This window comes from Eulemur rufifrons, chromosome 16 (genome assembly GCF_041146395.1).
Source record: "Eulemur rufifrons isolate Redbay chromosome 16, OSU_ERuf_1, whole genome shotgun sequence".
Taxonomy (NCBI): Eukaryota; Metazoa; Chordata; class Mammalia; order Primates; family Lemuridae; genus Eulemur; species Eulemur rufifrons.
This window is the reverse complement of record NC_090998.1, coordinates 48613346-48636232: the sequence shown is the minus strand read 5'-3', so window position 1 is coordinate 48636232 and position 22887 is coordinate 48613346. Positions and strand designations below refer to the sequence as shown.

Below are 22887 nucleotides of genomic sequence, written 5' to 3'. Positions count from 1 at the left end.
ACACACTAGAAAAGAAAACTACAACATCCCCTGTCCCACAGTGATTCTAAGATGCCATCAACTGCAAGATGCATACTAATTTGGGAGATGCAAAAAAGTGAAAAAAGCACATTAAAATCAATAAAATAAGGTGAGCCATAGTGAAATGTTGTATATATATCAGTTACAGCAAGGTCTATCAAGCTGAAATAAACACAAGGTAGTAATAAAAATAATTTTAAAATTTTTATTTTAATGTAACTCAAAGAAATCAAACACCTATCTCTCATCTCTTCCCACTTTTTTTCCTCCCAATTTACATGAAAATATAATGGTCAAAAAGGAAGTTTCTACGTTATCCAGAATAGATGATCAACAAAATAATAAAATCTATTTATCTACTGTAAGTCTTTTGAAGCATAGTTTGAAAAACAAAAATATACCCACCATATCTAAATCACAACTCAGTAAGAAAAATCGTAAGAAAAAGTTACTGATTTTTTTTCTTCTCTCAGAAGTGAAAGTGGTCCTAAGAAGCAATGAGAGATATCCACTCTTTACAATGACTTTAATGATGTGCTAATTAAGTATAACTTTACATAAATAACTTCCTATGGTTTTAGATTTTAGAAATCACATTGAGGAAAAGGCTGTACAGTAATATAAAAACATCTTGCTTTAACCATTTTGTAAGTCATTCCAGGGGGAAAAGAAGAAAACAGAAAGGTTGATTCTTTTTCATCAAAACTATTTCAGTTTCCATTAAAATATAAAAATAGGTTTTGAGGAGGGAGAAAAAAAGTTTATTTTCCACCTAGGTCCCTTAATAAGCATAACTCTTTAACAGAGTAAAACTGTATCTTAAATAAATATTGCATTTCCAAAATATATAACCATGAGACCAAATGACACACTTTCACACACCTGAAAGAGGTCCAGCAGGTCCCCATATCCTAGGGGTTTCCTTGCTCTGAGCAGTTTCACTACATTAGTGTAGTTTTATCCCGAAAAAAAAGAATTAAACTAGGATACCCCAGTATGAATCACATTAACAGGGGTTCATAAAAGTTTTATTGTGATAAATTTAAACAGCCATTAAGTAACAAAGTTTAATTCTTGTGAAAGAAATAAAATGTGACTTAGACATTTTTTCTATCCTCAAAATGCTAAAAATCTAGTTCCAGAAAAGACTGATATTCCTAACAAAATGAAAAAAATTTTAGTCGGTTCAAAAGGTCTGAAAATATATTTAAATGATTCAAGAGTAAGAACATTATTAAAAGCTTATTATAGGAAAGGGAAGGACTAGTCAACAAATAATGTTCGTCCAACTGGTTAATAATTTTGCAAAAGAAAAAAAATTAAATCCTCACATCACCCTATATATTATTAAGAAAAAAATCAAACCATAGAATAAAAATGACTGTCAACTATGTAGAAGGAGAAGGGCATCCTAAGTGTAAAGCTACAAAAAAACCCAGAAAAATTAGATGACATAAAAATGAAAAACATCTAGATACAAAAATCAAAATGGGGAAAATACAATGTAAACATGATAGGAAGTATTTTTGCTATATAAATAGCTCAAGCAATTTGATAAAGAAAACAAAAATTCAAATGAATATAAAATGAAAAAAGGAAATAAATAATTTAATACAGAGAAAAATGTTCAACATCAAAAAGAAACACCAATTAAAATGACAAGTCATCTGCCTGCTCTCTTACCAGAAGGATTTTTAAAAATAATAACCCTGCAAGAATGTTATAAAAATATATTTACATATTGTTGGTAAAGGTATAAACTTTAACCTTTTCAGAAAGCAATGTGGTAACACATTCCAAGAACTTTAAACATATTCACACCCTTTAAATTTATAATCTTATTTCTAGAAATTTATCAAAAAGAAATAATTCTAAATATCAAAACACATCTAACATAAAGGAATGGTTAAACCACAATCCACTTGCTGAAACACTGTACAGCAATTAAAAACATTTAAAAAGATGGCATGAAAGAAAAATCCTCATGATACAATGAAAGATACAAATTATGTGATATAATAAAAAGATATAAATTAAAATTTAAAAAAGAAAAAAATAGGAAGGAAAAAAAGTATAAATAAAAGCACATTATATTGTAGACAAACTATGTAATCTCTCTGGCCCAACAGGTCAACTTGTGAACATGGCATTATTTACAGGCCCCATGTCTTCTAACCCGGATTACAGAAATAGCCTTTTAACAGGTCTCTGCCTCAGTGACAGTGCACTGAAATATTACTAACACTGCTGTCAGAGTAAATTTACTTGAAAATGTAAATCAAAGTGTCACTTCCCTGATTCAAACTCTTCCCAACGAACTGCTCCGAATAGCAGGTAATGGCCCTTATGATCTCCCTGACACCTATTCCCCCTTCATACTTTATGGTCAGGCAATACTTGAATAGTGTATCCAGATACAGCAAGCTGTATACACAAACCTCATGTATTTGTTTAAGCAGCCCCCTTTCTATTTCTGTACTTTATTTGCCTGGCTAACTCCTCTTTAGGCTTTTAAACAGCTTCAGATTCCTAGGCTGGGATAAGTGCCTTCCCTATGTTCCCATAACAGCCCTGTCTATACTTCCATCTTGGCATTTACCACATAGTATTAGAATTCTGTTTAGAGTCTGTCTCCTTCATTACTCTGTTATGTGGTTGACACGAACTAAAAGTAACAAAACTCATGTACTCAAACAATTATAACATGTAAAACTAGTAGAAAAAACATAATAGAGGCAACATTAAGAGATTTAGTTGCATCTTGATGTGATTCATTTATTAGCCTACATTTAATGAGTGCTTGCTATTTCCCATGTAGAGTGCTAAATACTGGCAACATAAGGAAGAATAAGATGTTGACCCTGACCTCAGAGAGTATATCATCTGGAAAGGAAAGTTCCTGGCAAAAGACTTCAAAAGTTTAATGAAGGAGCAGGTAAGCTAAACAGAACGAATGGCATAAACATACTTTTCAAGTTATTTTTCTTGCATTTCCATATAGATTGTAGGTGAATTACATTACCCATCTTTGTATTTTCCCTACTGATTCCTACAGAATTATTTACTTATTAATAATATGTTGCATGATATATTCTATAGATGTTTGTAAAATATTACAAGTACATGTACTGATATGATAAATTATATTAAATAAGCAGATAAATTACCTTTTAATGTCAGAAAAAAATTACAAAGTATATTTACTCATTGCTACTTAGAGATCTTTTATAGTTATAAGACTGCATAGATATGAAAAAGATGAGGATAAATCATGTGAGAAATGAAAAATACAAATCATACAAAGTGATTATTTATGTAAAAATTCTATATGTATACTGACAGTAGCCGAAAGCAGCCATAGGTAGATGTAACCATTCTGGTTTTGGATAGGAGTTAAACAGACAGTTTTAAAAGATATCACAATTTCATTGATTTCCTTGTTACAGATATATATTCAAAAAGCAAATTACATAATTTTTGTACAATACATGCTGTCTCAATTTCTAGTATATTGTATGCTAAGATAATAGACACAATTTGTAATATATAATAGTCAAATGTAAGATTAAGGCACTGGGCCTTGTAAATGAAAAACTTTATGTTGCTATCGCTCATTTGCAAAGTTTTATCTTTAAAGAAAAAGGAAATTTTGAGATAAGGATCTGTACATCTGAATCAATGCTGACATTACCTGGCATAGCATTCCCACTTATGTCAGCATTCATGACAGCAGTGAAAACAAAGAAAAATGAACATTAAAGTACGATGCTTAAAAGAAGGGGAGAAGTAAAGCAAGGGTTTATTCTGCAATGTAAATAATCTTCCCTTGGGAAATAAATCTAAGAAAACTAAAGTTGGCTAGAAATCTATGCTGAGTATCATTAACTAGACAAGTTGATCCTAATTAAGGGTTCTGATTTTTACAGCAACCCTTCACATTTTCTGAATATACAAAGACGTATGAGAATTCAATATCCCATTTCATTTGAGACTCCTCAACTGTTTGGTGTCTTTGACATCCATTACAGCACAAAAGTAGTGTCCTATAGTCTCCAGTACTATAGAGAAGTAAACACTTCTCAGGAAATAAAAAGTTAACCAAAAATTTTTCTCAATATTAACTATGTAGTTTAGAAGCTATACACTAACTTAAACTTTGTTTTTAAGAGTCTTTGATTTTCAAAATGACAGTGGTCTATAAATCTATAAGTTTTAGGTATCAATTGCTATAAATACTTGGAAAAATATTAGGATAAAGTGCTAATATACCTCCTCAAGTACATGGCTCTAGATACTGTGAAGATTATAGCATGAACTATTAATTGTATTTGCATAAAGATCTGTTCTAACTTGATTTGAATAAAACTAACTGAATTAAAATGAAATTAATACCCTGTCTATATATTAAACTCATACCAACTGAGTCAAAATATTTCTTACTCTTCCTTAAGATTAACTAATTAGACATTTTACTTGGTATGGAACATTTTACTTGGCCTGGAATAAACAGTGATCCTCTGAAGAAATCAGTCTTTTTTTTTTGATCTTCCCCCAACTATAGTACCAATGAAAATTTCTACTATGGGAGAATAATTAAGAACTTACCATAATATCAGCAATAATATTAGCAAAGGTAAATATTTACAATGATAATTCTAATATGGTTGGCCTATGACAAGTCTCCAACATAAAAATATCCAGGTCAGAATTTATCTTTAAACACCAATTTTTCCACATTGGCTAATCCATCCAACATGCATCTCCCATTAAAACCCACTTGCCCACCCTCCCAATACAACCATACACACGTTTGCCTTTATCCACCACTTTCACTACATCCTTTTTCATATAATATGCACACAGCATTATTCATATCTGTGGATAATGTTATAAAACTATTTGGTATTTTGGCAGACTGCTCAAAATCAGGGAAGAAGCTGTAAGAAACAGATGCAACTTAGGAGAGTTAACCCTAAGGGCAAATTCCCAGCAAAGCTGGAAACTCTAAGTGAAATCCACTCTTGCCCCCAACCCACCCTTACACTGCCCCCAAAAACCTTCATTTCATTTTGTAACACTCTGAAATCCCACCAGTTAGGAATTTATTGATATCCTTTTTAAAAAATGTAAAGTTTATGAGAGTTAGATTCTTTACTATTTGCACTCTGTACAAAATAACTTAATTATACTACTTTTCTCATATACTAGCTGAGATCAATAGCACTATTGGAACTGGAAGTGCAGATCAAAGGATCAACGAAGTAAGCAACAGTTACATATGAAACGCTTGGGACGGAGTGGCTAGCGTGGAAACCCTGCAATACCATAACCATAGTAGCACACTGCAGCAGGAAGAACATGGACTCTGAACACTTCTGGATTTGAATTTGCTTCTGCCTCTTATCATATGACCTTGGGCAGGTAATTTAATCTCTTGGTATCTCAATTTGTTCTACTATAAAATAATATTTCCCCACAAGGTTGTTTTATGTAAGACAGAGTGGCACAAGTGCCTCACATACAACAGATTCTCAAAAAAAAAAAAAAAGCCAGTTTCCCTCTTTTCCATGTTTATTATTGAGGCAAGAACAGAAGGCACCAAAGAAGAAAAAGGAGTAGATTGAGTAAAGAAAGAATGCCAAAAAGAAAATCTTGAAAATTTCTTCTTGAAAACTAAGTTCAATCAAGAGAAGGTAAGAAAACACTTCTTGGCGGGGGGCGGCGGGGGGCGGCGGTGGGGGGGGGAATGGGCAATATACGTAACCTGAACTTTTGTATCCCCATGATAAGCTGAAATAATAAAAAAAAAAAAATAAACGTTTGTTATATTAGAAAAAAAAAAAAAAGAAAACACTTCTGTTTTCTTTACTTCACCAGACTCCCATTCTTTCTTCATGACCATATTGCCAGGACTCAAACCTGATATGGTACATCTAAATATACAAAACTACATTATGAACTGTTTATATTATATTAAAGATAAGACTGATCTTGAAGGTGGACTGAGAACCAATCTTTCATTCAATTCAATGCAACAAATATTAATATTAATTGAATGCCTTTTATGGGTGTGTCTTAGGTGATCAACAAGAGGTGGAGGAGAATGCAAAGATGAATAAGGAAAAAATCCTTGCCTTTAAGAAGTCAGTAGTTCATGATTTCTGATTTCAGAGAATTTTATAGCATTGATATTGGGGAAACAGAGTCAGTTCACAAGTCAGGGACTTTTACCTGTTCTGTATCATGAATAGCACATGTTAGGGCATTAGGAAGAGATGTTACAGAAAACTGATGGCTTCTTTTTAAAAGATTCTTTTACTACTAGTCAAATTTTTGTTAATTGTTAAATTTTTAATGCAAAAAATTACCTGCCAAAATTTCGGTGTTTCGTGCAGCTATTGTTTTAACTTTTATTATTCCTGATTCAGCAGCCTGTAAGAATAAAAATAATTAGAGCATAAAACTTATTATCAACATGAATAATCCACGGAAAAGAAGTCACACATGATAGATAAGCACACAGAATCAGTCACTATCACCTTTTTAATTTTCAAAATATCAGATACTAAGCTCAGTAGTGACATAGACATTAAATGTAATAAAATATGATTAATTTGATATTCACATGCAAACTCAGCTCTATAGCCTGCTGCCTTCCTCTGCCTTAAGGCATATCTGGAATACCTCAATCCCCTACAAATTTAAATGTTCAGAAAATAAAAATAATAAATAAAACCAAAACCTGATGACAATAATTAAGCTCCTCTTCCCAATTTCACCCCTCCCCTTCCCCCCACTACAAAAAATTGCAAAACCACGACAACATTAAGTAAAACTACTGTTTTGGATTAAAAGAACCAGTTTCTCTTTTGAGAATGAATAACCAACCACTTTGTTATTACTTTTCAGTTATATTTTTTAACACACTCAGTTAAGTTTTCATAATGTGTCTAAAACACTTCATCAGAGTATGTTTAGCTAGCAGCACCTGCAAGTCATATAGCATTTTACAGAATGCACTGTCCAACTGTCCACATTGGCTACATGTGACTTAACATGTAGCTAGTCTGAATTAAGCTGTGCTGTAAGTATAAAATAACATAACAGGTTTTGAAGACTTAGTATAAAAAAAGAATGTAAACTATCCACTAAATATTTATATCTATTACAAGTTGAAACAGTATTTTGAATTTATTGGGTTAAATATTACTAAAATTAAATGTCTTTCTTTTTATTTTTTAAATGAAATTCAAAATTACATATATGCACTTCATTTGTGGCCCCACATTATACTTTTATTGGACAGTGCTGACATATAATATTGGTATATTATTTCCATCATAGAAACTCAAATTTTTACTATCTGGAAACATGGCTATTTTATACTTATACTGGTATCTACACCTTCAAAGATAATACATATATCATCATAAAAAGTTATATGTCCAAGTTTTCCTATTTGCTCACTACTTGCTCATTTGTTATCTCTTGCTGCTTGCTAAGGAACAAGAGGTAGCAGGCTCTAAAGGTTTAAAAATAATTATAAAAGAACACCAGTTTGTTATGGACTCCTAGTTTGGTGACCAGTGGATTAGTGCATAAAATAAAGAACACATTGTACACTATACCATGTGTAGTAGACCTTCGTCATTTTGTTGCCTCCAAGCATGTGAAGCCCTTGCTTATATGTGAAGAATTCTCACCTTCATTAATTTTGGTACAAGACAGAGCCTATATTCCACTAATCAAACTGAAAATGCCAGATACTTGCTTTCCTACATGCCCTGGCAGCCTTTGCTTATCCATATACAGGCACCCACTAGGGATGCTGAATGTGGAGCCTAGTAACAAAGAAAAGAAGAGACAAAAGAAAATTCTGATGACAATAGCAGAGACAATATCCACTTTTTGAGGGCAGCAGAAGCAGTGGTGGCCTGCAGTGACCAGTGCAACCAGTAGTGCAATCTGTGGTATCCAGTTACTATTCAGCAGACAGCAATAATAGTCTCACTGGCATGAGTATTATAGTTGTTCAACTTCCCTTTGTTCATGTACTTATTTTAGGGCTGGATGCATCCAGCCTTCTACCAACTCTGTGAAAACCACTCAATATCCTGCCAGCAACTTTTATTTCTGCTTAAATTAGCCAGAGTCAGCTTTCATTGCTCACAACCAAGAAGCCTAATTGAAAGTTACTTCTAAAACTTTAAGAAATGGAAATGTCCCAAATTAAATTAACGTGTCTACTAGCAGAAAAACACAGTCAAAATCGATTACTTCATGGAAAGATTTAGTTTACTGATTATTTGAGGCAGTGCATATTAGAAACACCAGAAGTTTTAAAAAAAATCCCGATGCCCAGATTGCAAACCAATTAAATTGGAATGACTGCTGGTGAAAGCCAGGAATCAGTATTTAAAAAAAAAAATCCTCAGGAGATTCCAATATACAGTAAAATTAAGAGACTATTAAAATAATATAAGCAAGAGATGATGGTAGATAAGCCCAAGATGGTAATGATTGAGGTGGTAGGAAATCGTTAGATTCTGGATATACTTTGAAGATACATAAACCATAGCAAATTTACTACTGTAAAAATTAAATTAAAGAAATTAGTCTGTGGTCACTGAAATTTCTTCCACTATCATTTTCAAGTTTAACTTCTCCCCCTTCTCACTATGGCCCTATATACCTTGCATATGTCCAAATTCAATATGTGATTTTGCTTCAGTGTCAACAGAGATTGATTAAATTGAACTGTCATATAATTCATCCAGACTTTCTGAATTCTAGTCAGTCATACTTTTTTTTTTTTTTTTTTTTTTGAGACAGAGTCTCTCTCTGTTGCCCAGGCTAGAGTGAGTGCCGTGGCGTCAGCCTAGCTGACAGCAACCTCAAACTCCTGAGCTCAAGGGTTCCTCCTGTCTCAGCCTCCCGAGTAGCTGGGACTACAGGCATGCACCACCATGCCCGGCTAATTTTTTTTTCTATATATATTTTTAGCTGTCCATATAATTTCTTTCTATTTTTAGTAGAGATGGGGTCTCGCTCTTGCTCAGGCTGGTCTCGAACTCCTGAGCTCAAACGATCCGCCCACCTCGGCCTCCCAGAGTGCTAGGATTACAGGCGTGAGCCACCGCGCCCAGCCCAGTCATACTTTTTTTTAAAATTTTTTTCCTTGTCTCAGAGTCCAAAGGCAAAACCTTCTTAATAGTTTCCAAAATCTATCCTGTAGCATGCCAGCTATCAGTAAAGGATTTCAAATTTGCCAGACATTGTTTTGATTTCCTAAGAATTGAACCCTGAATGTGTGCACATCTAACAAATATTTTTATACATACACACAATAAGAAGAAGGAACAAGGAGTATTTCTTAAGTAGTTCTAAAGTGGTGTTTTAAAAGATGCATAACCAGTATTTTCACTCCTAAACTCAAGAAGCACCAAGAGGACTGTTTCTTGCTATGAGACCTATCTCATAGCTCCTCATTTTTCACATCCAAGTTTCCATTGTCAAAATACTTTGTAACTGTAACATCTTATTCTCACAGGCCCCCTGTGTTGCAGGAAAGTTTCACTACCAATGTTTATTGACACACTTGTATATCAGGGTACCCCTAACCACTGTAGTCTTACTTCATACCTAGGCCTGCCTACATCTTTAAGGGTATCCTGTACAGATGTCTTCAGAGCCAGATTCCCTTTCATTTACCAAGGATTGTAAGAGTGAACAAGAGTCCTTAACATCTTGTTTTAAAAGTATCCCCTATTCTGATCAGATACCACGTGTATTTGTAGGGATAACTATAATTCCATGGTTTTGATTACTTTCTAAATGCTGAAGACTCCTTTGTAAACAGTTGTTTTTTCCTGAATAGGCCCTCATGCAATAAATAAATAAATAAAAGGAGGAAAAAATTGGCCAGTTCTGCAGACTTAAATAGAGATGATATAGGTTAAGGTAAATAGTCTTATACATTCCTGAGGGCATCTATGAGTTGGAAAAGAAAGCCAACGTCTTAAATACATTTAAAACTAATCTCTTTCAGGAAACAATTTCTTCTTTTTCTCAATACTTTTTGCTGACTCCTCTTCCAAGACCACTTAGAATATCCTTGGCCTCATTTCTCACTCAATAAACTATTCCTGGGTAATCCCACATAGTTGGCCCTCTGTATCAATGGGTTCTGCATTTGTAGATTCAATCAAATGTAGATAAAAAATATTCAGGGTGGAGGGGAATAATCAAAAATAACATTACAATTTAAAAATACAACAATGCAGTGTAACAACAAATTGCACAGCATTACATTGTATTGGGTATTATAAATAATCTAGAGATGACTGAAAGCACATGGGAAGATGTGTACAGGTTATATGCAAATACTACAACATTTTATACCAGGGACCTGAGCATCCACAGGTTTTGGTATCCTCCATGCCAGGAGTACTTGAACCAATCCCCTGCAGATACCGAAGGATGACTATAATTCCAAGGTTTTGATTACTTTCTAAATGCTGAAGCCTCCTAAATTATGTTCCTATTCCTGACCTGTCTCCTAAACTAGAGGACTTATTAACCTAAATGTTTAAAAGGCACCTTAAATTGTTCAAAATAATTAAGGTTAACAATTTTTTTGAACAAGATGTTCAAAACAGATGTTATCATTTCCCTCAACCCCCAACTCCTACTGCAGCCAGAAAAAACTGTTTCTTCTTCCTACAATCTTTATTTTTCTGAATAGCAGCATCATCTATCCAGTCACTGATCAGATATCTGGGCTTTCTCCTTCATCTCACAAATCTAATCAGCCACAAAGTCTATTTAGTTAACATATCTGGTACTCTTTTTTTTTCCTCAAATTCCACTTCACACTTTCATTCAAACTCCCATCGTCAACCTAAACGAAGAGATGTCTCTACCTGCAATCTTGTCTTCCATCCATTCACCGTCTCAATTTTTCAACACTTCCCTAGCATCCACCCCTACTAGTATTTCTCAAAATTGAGTAGTGTAAGGACATCTTTTAAAAGGAAAAAAGCAAAAACTCTTATGAACCTACCCAGTCACTGACAAATTGAAATGTATGTGTAAATACAATCAGGAATATATGCTTTATAGCTCTTAAGTTATAAAGACAATAAATTAACAATTAGCAAATAAAATACAAACCCAAATTAGCACTAATTTAATGTGACAAATAATGCTTTGCTGAAATTAAACCACTGCTAGCAACATGAAGACAGCTGTAGACTTATGGTGCAGGTTCTTGATTATGTCACACTTCTAATACCATAAGCAGTGACAGAAATCATTTCTTCCATCACTTTTTTCTATGACAAATATTACAAAGCCTGTCCACCTTTAATACCGTCTATGGCTTATACCTGTACACTTTATCCCCTTCATTTCATTACGTCTGTGTCTGCATTCTAGCTATAAGCCCCATGAGGATAAGAAACGTATCTCATTCATCCCTCTGTATTACTAATGCCTATCACAGTGCCTTCCATACAGTAGCTACATAATAAATTTTTCTAAGGGAACAAATGAAAAGTTCTAAATAGTATTAAAAAGACTTACTAGTATTTATAAATATATAAGTGCCAATTCAAATTCACTTAAAAAGGGTGAGGGAAAGGGAGGGACTTCATTGTCTCACTAACTGAAAATTCCACAGGAAGTTTGATTCAGAGATTCACAACGCCACCAGGACTGCAGCTTCACTTCTCTGCCATTGTCTTGGTTCTGCCTGGTTCCCAGGGTGGGTTCATCTGTAGGCTGCTTACAAGCTTGGCAACAAAAATGGCTGTGGCCATTCCATACCTCACCATTTCATATGACACTATCTAGAAGGAGAGAAAGGGTCTCCTTCAGCAGCTCTTGAGGAAAAAAGAGAAAGCTTTTCTTTTCCAGGAGCACTCACTAGCATTATGTAACTTAGGCAAGAATACAGGTGGGGATGGGGGGGGCGGTGAGGTGGGGATGGGGGAGGTGAGGTGCGGAGAGTTTAAAGTAGAGTAAGCTAATCAAGGTAGCTGGCATTAGGAGTGAGAATCCACAGGGTTGAAAATGAGGGAAGAGTGTAGCCTACCACTGAAGGAAGCAAAAGGGAATGGATCCTAGGGAAAGAATAACAAATGTTCACTACTAGAACTACATACACATTTACCAAAAAAAAAAAATTTAAATGCTGCTTCCCTTCACAAAAGTTCCTGTTCTGTTTTTTTAAAACATATTTTTCACAACTTCTATGAGAATAAAACCTCAAAATATAAATGAATTTACACAAAGGTCCAAATTATTCACACGACACAGCATAATACAAAAGCTAAAGAAGAAATGTGAAATTCAAATTAATGGCAACTTACATAAAATAATGGACTCATGAGACAGAAAGGAGGCATAGAGCTGTCTGAAGACTTATGATTTTGGATGTCAGGTAAAATAAAAAGATCTAAAGTCAAGCCCAAACTTGGAAGTGCTTCATAGATCTAGAACACTTCCTACACAACAATATGCTCATAAAACAATTACAACAACGAAACCAATAAGATTTTCTTCTGTAACATTCTATTATTCTATAACCCTAAAAGCTCCTAAAAATATATACCTAGGTGACATTCTATTCAGAACCCCTGGCTTCTAGAAAACAAACAAAATAAATTTTCTTTAACATAACAAATGAAGGACTGGAATGCAGATTACCATGAAGATGCTAAAAATATACACAAGATATGCCTATATAGGGGGTATGCCTTTTCCTTCCTTTTCTTAAAACTCTAATCTCCAACAAGTATTTAGTTAGCACCTCCTACATATACAAATACTTTACATTATAGTGGATAGAAAAATAAACAAGATCAAATACTGACCCCTAAGGAGTTATGCAGAAAAGAAAAAATATTTAAAAACTATAACAGAAAGTAAAATTTAAGAGTTACAAGGAAATAACTTATGGCTTAAGTGAAAGCAAAGAAAGCAGAGGAAAACATACTAGACTGACAAGCCTGGGCAGGGGCTGCAACTGTCTTTGCTCTAGCAACTAGCTAGCATTCAGCACATAGTTGGTGTCCAAAAATTATTTCATGAACAAATAAATGAATGAATGAGTGAACAAGGAAAGAAATCAGAAAATTATCTGTAAAGTTGACTCATTCATGCAACAAATGGATAAGCAGCATTTAAAGTGGGATTCAAGCACTCTGGGAGGCCGAGGTGGGAGGATCGCTCGAGGTCAAGAGTTTGAGACCAGCTGGAACAGGAGTGAGACCCCGTCTCTACTAAAAAATAGAAAGAAATGATTTGGACAGCTAAAAATATATATAGAAAAAATTAGCCGGGGATAGTGGCACATGCCTGTAGTCCCAGCTACTGGGGAGGCAAAAGGATTGTTTGAGCCCAGGAGTTTGAGGTTACTGTGAGCTGGGCTGACGCCACGGCACTCTAGCCCGGGCAACAGAGTGAGATTCTGTCTCAAAAAAAAAAAAGTGGGATTCAATGAAAGGCAGGATTTTAATTTAAAAAGAAAAAAGGAAAAAGATAATGAGGGGAGGCAATTCCAAACCAGCAAAAGAACCTAAGAAGCCATACCATGGAAGTGGGAGCAATAGAACATACTTGGAGACTGGGAGACAATCCAGTTTGGCTGAAGTATAAAAGCATATGGGGAAGAGTTAAGGGTGGTGAAGCTAGAAAGGAAGGTTGAGAACATCAAGAGGGGCTTAAATGCTATACTTAAGAGTTTTATTTGTACATAGTAGCCATTGAGAGTTTCTGAGCGATTTTAAGCATATTAATCTGATGGTGATATATCTAATGGTTTGGAGTCATGTATGCCATTAATGCACATCAAAGACCGGGCATAATATTAATACCTGGAACTAGGATTATAGCAGATAAACTACAAAAAAAGGAGAGATATGCTAGAAATCACAGGGCTGGAAGAAACAACTGACAGTGAATAAAGAGAGCTGAGGGAAAGACGACAGACAAATATAATTAAAGTAAGCAATAGTGCTAGATACCATTAACAAAACAAATGAAATGGGGAATGGATGTTTTGAGGAAAAGGTAAGTTCAATTACAAGAAGTTCTATCTGAAGAATGTGAAAGGTACTGTGGTAGATGTGTTCAACAGAGAGCCGGAAACACAGTAAAGAGAGCAGAGTGAGTGAAGTATTTAAGACTTGTCAGCATTATAGTAAGGCCAGAAGCGATAGGAGTGGATGACAGTTTCAAGGGGCTGAGCATGGAGAAAGGAGAAATTTGAAGACAGAACTTGGGAGACACATGTAAAGACAAGGAAGTGAAACCCAGAGAGGAAGAACAGAAAAGTGTTATAAAAGTCAAAACAAGAGAATTTCAAGATGGAAGGAATGACCAATAGTAATAAAAAATGAAGCAAGGTGGACAAATGGGTGGGAAAAATAGTAAAAACAAGTTAAGCACGTTTTAAAGGCATTTGCAGCATGATATAATGGAAAAAAGGAGAGGTTTTAGAGATGGATGCACATGGATTCACATCCCAGTTCCACCTCTACAACCATACCCAAATTAGTGAACCTCTCTAAACCAGTTTCATCATCTGTAAAACGAAATATTTAATATGGCCTGTTGCCTTAGAGTATATGGATGTAAAGTTCCCAGCCTTGTGGAAAGGCAATATTTTACTCAACCTTAACTTCATGAAAATAAAAGCAATTTCTCATTTATTTTTGTATTTCCTACTACGCTTTACACTTAGACAAATAAACTTCTATTGTATTATAACAGTAACAGCAAAACCCTCTACTTTGTATACGGTTGAAAAAAAACTATTTATATAAAAGAAAAAAGGAAAATAATTCAATTTTTGAAGTATATCTTCCTTTTTGGTTTTTAAGTCAGAGATAATGTCTTTTATTTCTTCTATGTCACCAAAACACAGTGCTAAGAAGATAATATATTATTTCAGTTCATAGATTTTAACATATAAAACAAGGATTTATTCTATTATGCTTACAGGAGAAAGAACACAATGTCAAGAGAAAAATAACTATAGTACATTATAAAATACTAAACCAAAACAGCTCCCAAATAAGTGTGTAAAGATCATCCAGCCCTCATTCTTCACTAATGTCCTAAAAATGAGGTCTTAACCCTACCAAGAGAGCCAATGACTTGAGCCACAGTCCCCAAATATCTGATTAAATGGAAAAATCTGTCTCAGTAAGTAGAAGGCATAAGTCTCCCTCAGCCAGTTAACATGGAAAAACACTGGATACTGAGAAACTCTACCACAGGAACCCTCTGCTTTTTAAGGCAAAAATGTCTGCTAAGCAACCTCTATCAAGCCTGAATGGGCAACAGAAAACTTAAAGTACATAGCCTGAAAAGACTACTGCAATTTTTAATGATTTATATCCTTACGATGGTGCATCATTAAAACTAGAGAAAAAAATCCATGCAAAACCCCCATTCTGACAACCTCGACTCAAACGACCTTCATTCCCTTTACTCTTCTACTAGAGTAAAGTCTTCCCTGGACTTCATCATCCTCTAGTACATATCTACTTGGCAATCTGCAATGCAACATCCCCACTATTCTCCCAACTCCTATCCTTCTAGCTCTCTCACGCCCCAACCCCACTGCTCTTTGATTAAATTAGTGCTGCTAGGTCTTAGCCCTTCTATCTTCTTCCAATCAATGAAAACTACTGGCTTTCCTTCTTTGGGAATCCAACCTAGATATCACAATCCACCATCATTTTGACCACTTTTCCTGCTAAGACCCTTAACTGTTCCAAGTCAATTTCCCTCCACTTCTCCAAAGTGATCCACTGCTCTTCTCAAACTTCCTATCCTACTCTTCTTTCATTACTAATTACACCTAGCAACAAGCTTGTTTAATATCTTACCAAGAAAACAGAGGCCACAGAAAACTGCCCAGAACTTCCCAACTCTCCACTATGACCCTCATTCAAATTTACCACATTCAAATCCATTTTTTTGTATTGTCCTTCCTGTCAGAAGATGAGGTGTCCCTTATCAAATTGAAATCCCATTCACACACTCATGCCCTTGAAAATCCAGCTTTCTCAGGGATCTTGCTCTAACAAGTTCTCCCCTTCTCTCCCGTCTTAACCTTAAAGTCTACCCAACTGCCTCTTTTCCTTTAATGCTGTTGTTTCTCAAAGCTCCTTCTTCAGTCTCTATATTCTCACTCTATACATACATTCTGGCCCATCTCATCCATTCCTATGGTTTCTAACGTCATGTATAAATTGATACTCCTAAATCTGAAATTCTAGACCTCCATCTTAAGTTTCAAACTATCATTTTCAAACACCTACTGGTCAGTTCCACTTGGATGTCACACATAAATCTTAAAACTTAACATATTCATGTCTATTCTTTTTCCCCCAAAACATTTCCTCCTCCTATATTCCTTCCCTTAATGACCTACCTAGTTATCCAGCCAGAAACCTAGGCGGCTACACATATTTCTCTCTCCTCTTTATATAAAAGGTTGCCATGCCTTGATAATTTTACCTGCTAAATCTTTCAATCCACACTCTTTCTTTCACTACTGTCTAACTCAATGCAAGTAAGCTCATGGCTATGTCTGCTACCACCTCAATACAGGCAATTATCACTTTTTAAAATTTGTTCTCTTTGCCTCAATCTCAATACCCTCTAATTAATTCTGCCTACCAATAATGTCAAGGCAATGTTACTAAATACGAATTTGATCACATTACTCCCTCTCTTAAAAGCTCTGAATCCCAATAATCTTCAGCATGAAATTTATTTTACATGGAATATAAACAACATGTATTACTTCCTCTGCTAGAAATGACTGCCCCTTTCCCAACTTCTGCTGGCTAGCTTCTACTCATTCTATAAAACTCAACTTGAGAATTAAAAACTTTCTCTGATCACATTTCAGTTTGCTCCCCCTCATCTGTGCCTGTAACTAAGAAATGATTACAAAGCTCTTATTCATGAAATACATAAAGCTTCAGAAGTCACTGCCTCTGAAGGCCCCTGAATAGCAATTATAAAGACGTGATTACAGAAGGTTTGAAAGTAACTTTTAAGGCAAAGAAAAAAAATTTTCATATACATATTCCCAAACAAATTAGCTAGTATAGTTATACTAAAAAAAAGTTATGCTGCTGAACCATGAAGATTTATGTTTAAAGACTAAGAAAAATGAACAGAAAAAAAAAGAGCAAGCTTATTGCTGGTATTACTTAATCACTACCTTTATTATAAAAATGACATAATGAAATTATAGCCACCACAAAAAAAATTTATAGTTAAGCACTACAGCCATAAAAAGCACAAATTACTAAAAACTTGAAATAAAGACTAAATATAAAATGTAACAGTTCATTCTAGCTTATTTAAAAAGTATTGGAGGAGACATCCCTTCCAAAGCACATATCCAATTAGAACTATATTATATTAAGTTCTTGAGTAGCCTTATAAATAGTTCAGAATGAGTATTTTTCAGCTAATGCCTGTGAAGACACTGGAAGAGTGTTAACTAGCAAACCAATCTACAGATGGAAAAGCTTCTTATACTTAGAAAGGCTTTGCCTTAAGGTCTACCTAAACACCCAAAAAGAAAAAACCAAAAATCATTTCCTTCAAGAGCAAAAGTCCAAATTTGGCATTGCTATTAATTCACCATGGAAAACTTAATTCAACCAAAATATCCCTTGAAAGTCAAAGCTTCCTCCTCTCATCACTATTAGGCTAATTACTTCATCCTTGTTTTAAACCTATGACACAGTCAAGATCATTTTTCAATTCCTAAAGTAGAGCCCTAAGCAAACGTCATTGGATAAGGAATGTAGATTCTTTCATTCAACAAATTCTTAAAGAGAACGTAGTATATACAAAATTATGTATCAGAGATAATCACAACAAGAATTACTTTTGCAATTACCCCACAGGTGCAATTACTAAATCTCTCTCTAGACAGCGTTCAAGTAAAAACAAATGAGCATTTATTAAAGTTCTCAGATTAGGAATGGTTTGAGTTCCAAAACTTTGTAAGCTACCTGTTTGGAACTCCAAATGTATTTTCCAATAGAAATAATGTAATAAATGGCAATTAAATTTCCAACATACACCACAAAGGCATATAATATAGAGGAACCACAGTTTTTATATGAATTCTTAGGACCTGGAATGGTTTGTTCTATAAATTACTGTTGAAATTAAAAATAGGATTTGATATTTTCTAAATGAGAGCATTTCTTTTACTGTTAAAATGACCTTAATCTTTAAAATTCTCTAAAACAGCCTAATTCTTTAAATTTACTTGTTATAACTTTCAACAGATAATATAAAGAAAATAAAGAAATCAATATCAAAACAAATTGACTATCTGAAATAAAATACATCATAACGGCCATCTTTCCAGAAGTAGCACATCTGGTTTCCATCGTGGGGTAATGATCCTTACTTTATTAATAGATGAAACTTGTTGAAGACTGATAGAACCAAGGAACCAAAACACTTAAAGAAATTTAAGATTCTTCACAAGCCGAAAATCCAAACTGTATTGGTCAACTTCTAATTACAGAATCTTAAAATAATAAAGGTAAACCATTTAAATCAGTATAAATATGAAATTTCTTGGTGAATTTTTAGGGCAAATAGTAAATAATATTTCAGGTAAACAAAACTACATTAAATAGGAATAAAAATAATTACTTTTACAATATCACCAAAATGTCTTATTTCAAAAACGAGGAAAAAATTGAGCAAAGTTTTTTTTAAAAAATTTAATAGAACTAAAATGACATCTTAAAAGAAAAGGCCAATAGTAACTAAACTTTTGAAATTTCAACTCAGGAACTATTTGGAGTATTTAATTTGTATATATTATTCACTTGAACCTCTAATAATAGCCTTTTGTTCTGATGACTTTTCCATACATAATAAAACCACTGTTTAACCCTATTTTACAGCTAAAAGAAAACTGAAGCTCAAAGACATTAAGATGTATTGCTAGAACTCAAATTATTTCCTTTGAGTCCAAGCCCAAACTTCCCACTACAGTATTGCTCATAACAAGGTTTAACATGGTTACTGTGGGGCTTCAATATTTGTCATAAATTAGGTGGCTATGGATAGTTGGTTAATACTTCATGGGACTGATAACAGAGTGAAGCTAAATGAATGACACCTGCTAAGAAGGAACGCTGTTTCCAATTGAGTGACATACTATAAAAGTGAGGAGCGTAGATTTCACCACAAGGGGTGGATATTAACCTTTAGAAGCAACAAATAGACGTTTAAGTTTTTCAATTCTGGCTTGGCCAGTTTCGAGTCTGAAAAAGGCCAGAAAAGGTGAGTATACAGTACACGTCGCTGAATTAACTGAATGGGTTCACTCCACGAACTTCATTCCTAAACTGGGAGGACAACAGAGTGGAGAAAATAAAAGCGCTCAGCCCTCCCCAACAGAAATAAAAAGCGCTTGTGGAAACAACCCACCGACTCACAAGTCTGGAAAGGTAAGGGCCGAATGAAAATTAGACAAGACTGGAGGCTGGGGTTGAAGGGTTGGGTCTAACTGGACCTGGCATGCTCACGGTGCCTTCTTCTGACGTCGCCTGAAGCTTACCTCCTTGACAGGTGGGAATTTCTTCTTACACTCTAGTGACAAGGCCCTCAAGTCGCTCTGCATATTCTCCAGCAGCTTCTTCACTGCCTCGGGGCTGTTGGTGCCTGACATGATCCTCCAAGGTCCGAGCCAATTTCTGAGAGGCACAAACAAGCTCCGGCACTGTCAGCTCCTTGGGACGACAGGCAGTTCCCTCTCCGCGCTTCGGGCCCTTACGTAGCCCGCTTCTTGGGCTCCTCAGGGGTTCTGCCCGGCCTGGGCTGCGAACTCGGAGCGTGTCCGAGCGCCCCCCGCAGCCTCCTCGCAAAACCTCCGGCTCCTCTCGGAGGCAATCCCGCAGTCGCCCCGCCTCGCTAGGCTCCTCCGGTTCTGGTCGAGGAGCCCACAAGGCGGGCAGGTCCCTCCCGCTACCGCGGGGCCCGGCTACACCGGGTGTCACCAGCCAACCTGGCAAGAAGCGTCAGCTTCAGCTCCCCAGGGCCCCCAGACTCGCCGACGCCATTAGCCAAGTCGCCCACAATTCCGAGCGCGGCCGGGACACGTCAGCCACACTTCCGGGCACCGTGGCCACCGCCCCCGCCGCGGCCAACCCAGATGCGAGCATCCGGCGGGGCGTGGCCGGAGACGTAGCCACGCTCGGGGCAGGCCCAGTTCCGGGCGGGGAGCGTTTCCCCCGCCTCACCCACGGCATCTAAGTAGGCTAGGGGGCAGAGTTTGCGCTGTCAAGATTCGCCTCCTTTTCAGTGACAAGTGCTTGAACAGAGTCCCTGGCTCTGTTAAATTGTATTTCAGTGTAAACAATTTGCTTCCTTGGAGATTCATCTTAATTTGTGTTGACCCTTTTTATTTCTGCCTCCTCGAATCTCTGGACTAGTGGCCCCAAGTCAAAGCCTACCTCTTGTTAATTTGTTTTTTAAAGCTCAACTGGTGCACATACTGCGTAATAGTCCCTTATTTTACTAATCTGTAAAATGGAACTGCCCTCTGCCCCAAACCCTCCCGCTGGCTTCCCATCCCAAAGTAAAAACCAAATTTCCTCCCGTCACCTACCAGGCACCTACCAGGCGGTACGCTATCTGTCCCGCCCTCTTTACCGCCTGACTCTCTGCTAAAAGGAAAGTTTCAGAAGAGTTGGGCTACTTCTCCCCCCACCCCTGTTTTGTTCCCTGCTGTATCTCCAGCGCCTAGAAGAGTGCCTGGCATGTAGTAGGTAATCAATAAATACTTGTTGAATGAATGAATACCCTACTAAAAATCAGAGGGTTTTGAGGCTCAAATAAGAAACAGATGTAAAAGCTTTCATTAGGGCTGAAGTGCCAAATAGATGTGAAATGAAAGCCAAACAGAAAAATCTTCATCTGTGCTTCTCCGAAGACCCAGGTTAGTCTACTTTTGCCCAATACATTTTGCAACTGCTGAGCAGGAAGCAGAGAAAGGTAGAAAGGATAACAGGGTAGAGGTAGGCGATGAAGAAACCAACACTTTTAGACAGCTAAACTGATGACACCTTTACAGGATGGAAGGTATTAAACCATGAGATTGTCAGTGGGCGGCGCTGTTTGGCTGTAAAATGAGACGATGTTGTTTAACAGGTGCTTTGTAAACTATATAATTTCATTTTTTCCCTTCTGGTAATATGCAAAGCAAGGATGGATAAAGGTGGCAGATGAAGTAATAGTAGCGAGCTCCTAGAGCAGTAATTTGGATCATTTGTGCCTATTACACAACTTTCAGGAAACTTGACAGCTCCTATGGCATAAGCTTTATGTGTGAAAACCTGTGAATTAAGCAAAAAAACTCAGATGGGATATATGACAGATATTATTCTTGAGGTCCCAGGGACCTTTAAAAAATGATCCTTTACTAATTGGCCCAGTAATCTAGGATCAAGTTCTCATTTAGTGTCTTTCACTGTGTAGCCAACTTTTCTTTTGAATTTTTTTATTATTGGTAACTTCAGCATGATTGACTCAAAATCATCTTTAGTCTTTTACATCTCAATTATATGGAGTTGAGGAAATGCAATTGGAATTCATTAATTTGAAATAATATTTATAATGATTTGAAAAACCAATTTTTTTTTCTAAATCTTTCTCCTTTGCCCCGGCTAGAGGATAGTGATGTCATTGTAGCCCACTGCAACCTCAAACTCCTGGGTTCAAGAGATGCTCGTGCCTGAGCCTCCCAAGTAGCTGGAACTACAGGCATGAGCCCCCACACCCAGCTCATATTTTCTTTTTTTTTTTCTTTTCTTCTTTTTTTCAGTAGAGATGGAGTCTCACTCTTGCTCAGGCTGGTCTTGAACTCCTGAACTCAACGGATCCTCCCGCCTTGGCCTCCCAGAGTACTACGATTACAGGCGTGAGTCACTGTGCCCCACCCTGAAAAGTCAATTTTTTTATTAATGTATAACAATTACCCATAAAAACCAAGCAAGTTATCAGAGGTAAAAATAATTTTTTACTCTACAAGTTAAAAAATCAGCTAAACTTTGGAGTTAGCATTCCAAAAAACAGAATAATTTCTCTTTTAGTAGCAAGAACAAATATTCAAATATATATTTTTGTGTTCAATGTCTCAAGAAACACTTTCAAAATTGTAGCACACCTATAAATGTTGGTATGGGTATAAAACTGTCCTCTGTGGCTACAAATTCTGTTGTCACTGAAAATTGCATTAATAAATGCCTGATCAATTTAACCTTTTACTACCATAAATAATGCTTTCACAGCATTGTCACGTAGTAGTTAAGCCTCAGGCTTTGAGGTCAAAAAAGCCCTAAATTTGAATCTCAGCTCTGTTGGTTACTACCTGGGTGACTCTAGCAAGTTATTTAACTTCTGTAATCTTCACTAATCTTTCCTGCTTAAACTCTCCACATAATTAAAAGAAGAAAATAAAAGTGCCTTCCTCATGGGGTGGTTGTGAGATTAAATGAGATGTTGCAGGTAAAACTTAATGCCTGGCACACATTAAGTTTTGAGTAAATGTTTTAAATAGGTGGTTAAAAAAAAAGGGAACTCTTTTTGTGGTCATCACTTAAGATGTCTTATTAACTTCCAAATACACGTAATTATCAGTGAATTTTGTTCCTGGTGTTTAACCTTCTAACTAGAAATTAGGAAATCCATGTCTTTTTCTGAGCCCTTGTTATAAATCCTTTAGAAAATTTATCTGTTTAACAATGAGCATGTATCTATGGATAGCAAGAAAATTTGTCTAATGTCATTATGAAATAT

At 35.8% G+C, this 22887-nt stretch overlaps 1 protein-coding gene across 3 annotated transcripts in view; it reads right to left on the bottom strand.

The window, feature by feature from the left end:
* MON2 (MON2 homolog, regulator of endosome-to-Golgi trafficking) overlaps positions 1 to 20156 on the bottom strand; it is a 103647-nt gene extending 83491 nt beyond the window's left edge. For all 3 annotated transcript variants that reach the window (XM_069489369.1, XM_069489370.1, XM_069489371.1), the window contains exons 1-2: positions 19649 to 20156; positions 6390 to 6453 (exon numbers count right to left, since the gene is read on the bottom strand). In XM_069489369.1, coding sequence (XP_069345470.1) covers positions 6390 to 6453; positions 19649 to 19759 — 175 coding nt within the window. In that variant the 5' untranslated portion in view covers positions 19760 to 20156. The remainder of the gene's footprint in view (positions 1 to 6389; positions 6454 to 19648) is intronic.
* Positions 20157 to 22887: the final 2731 nt, after the last annotated feature.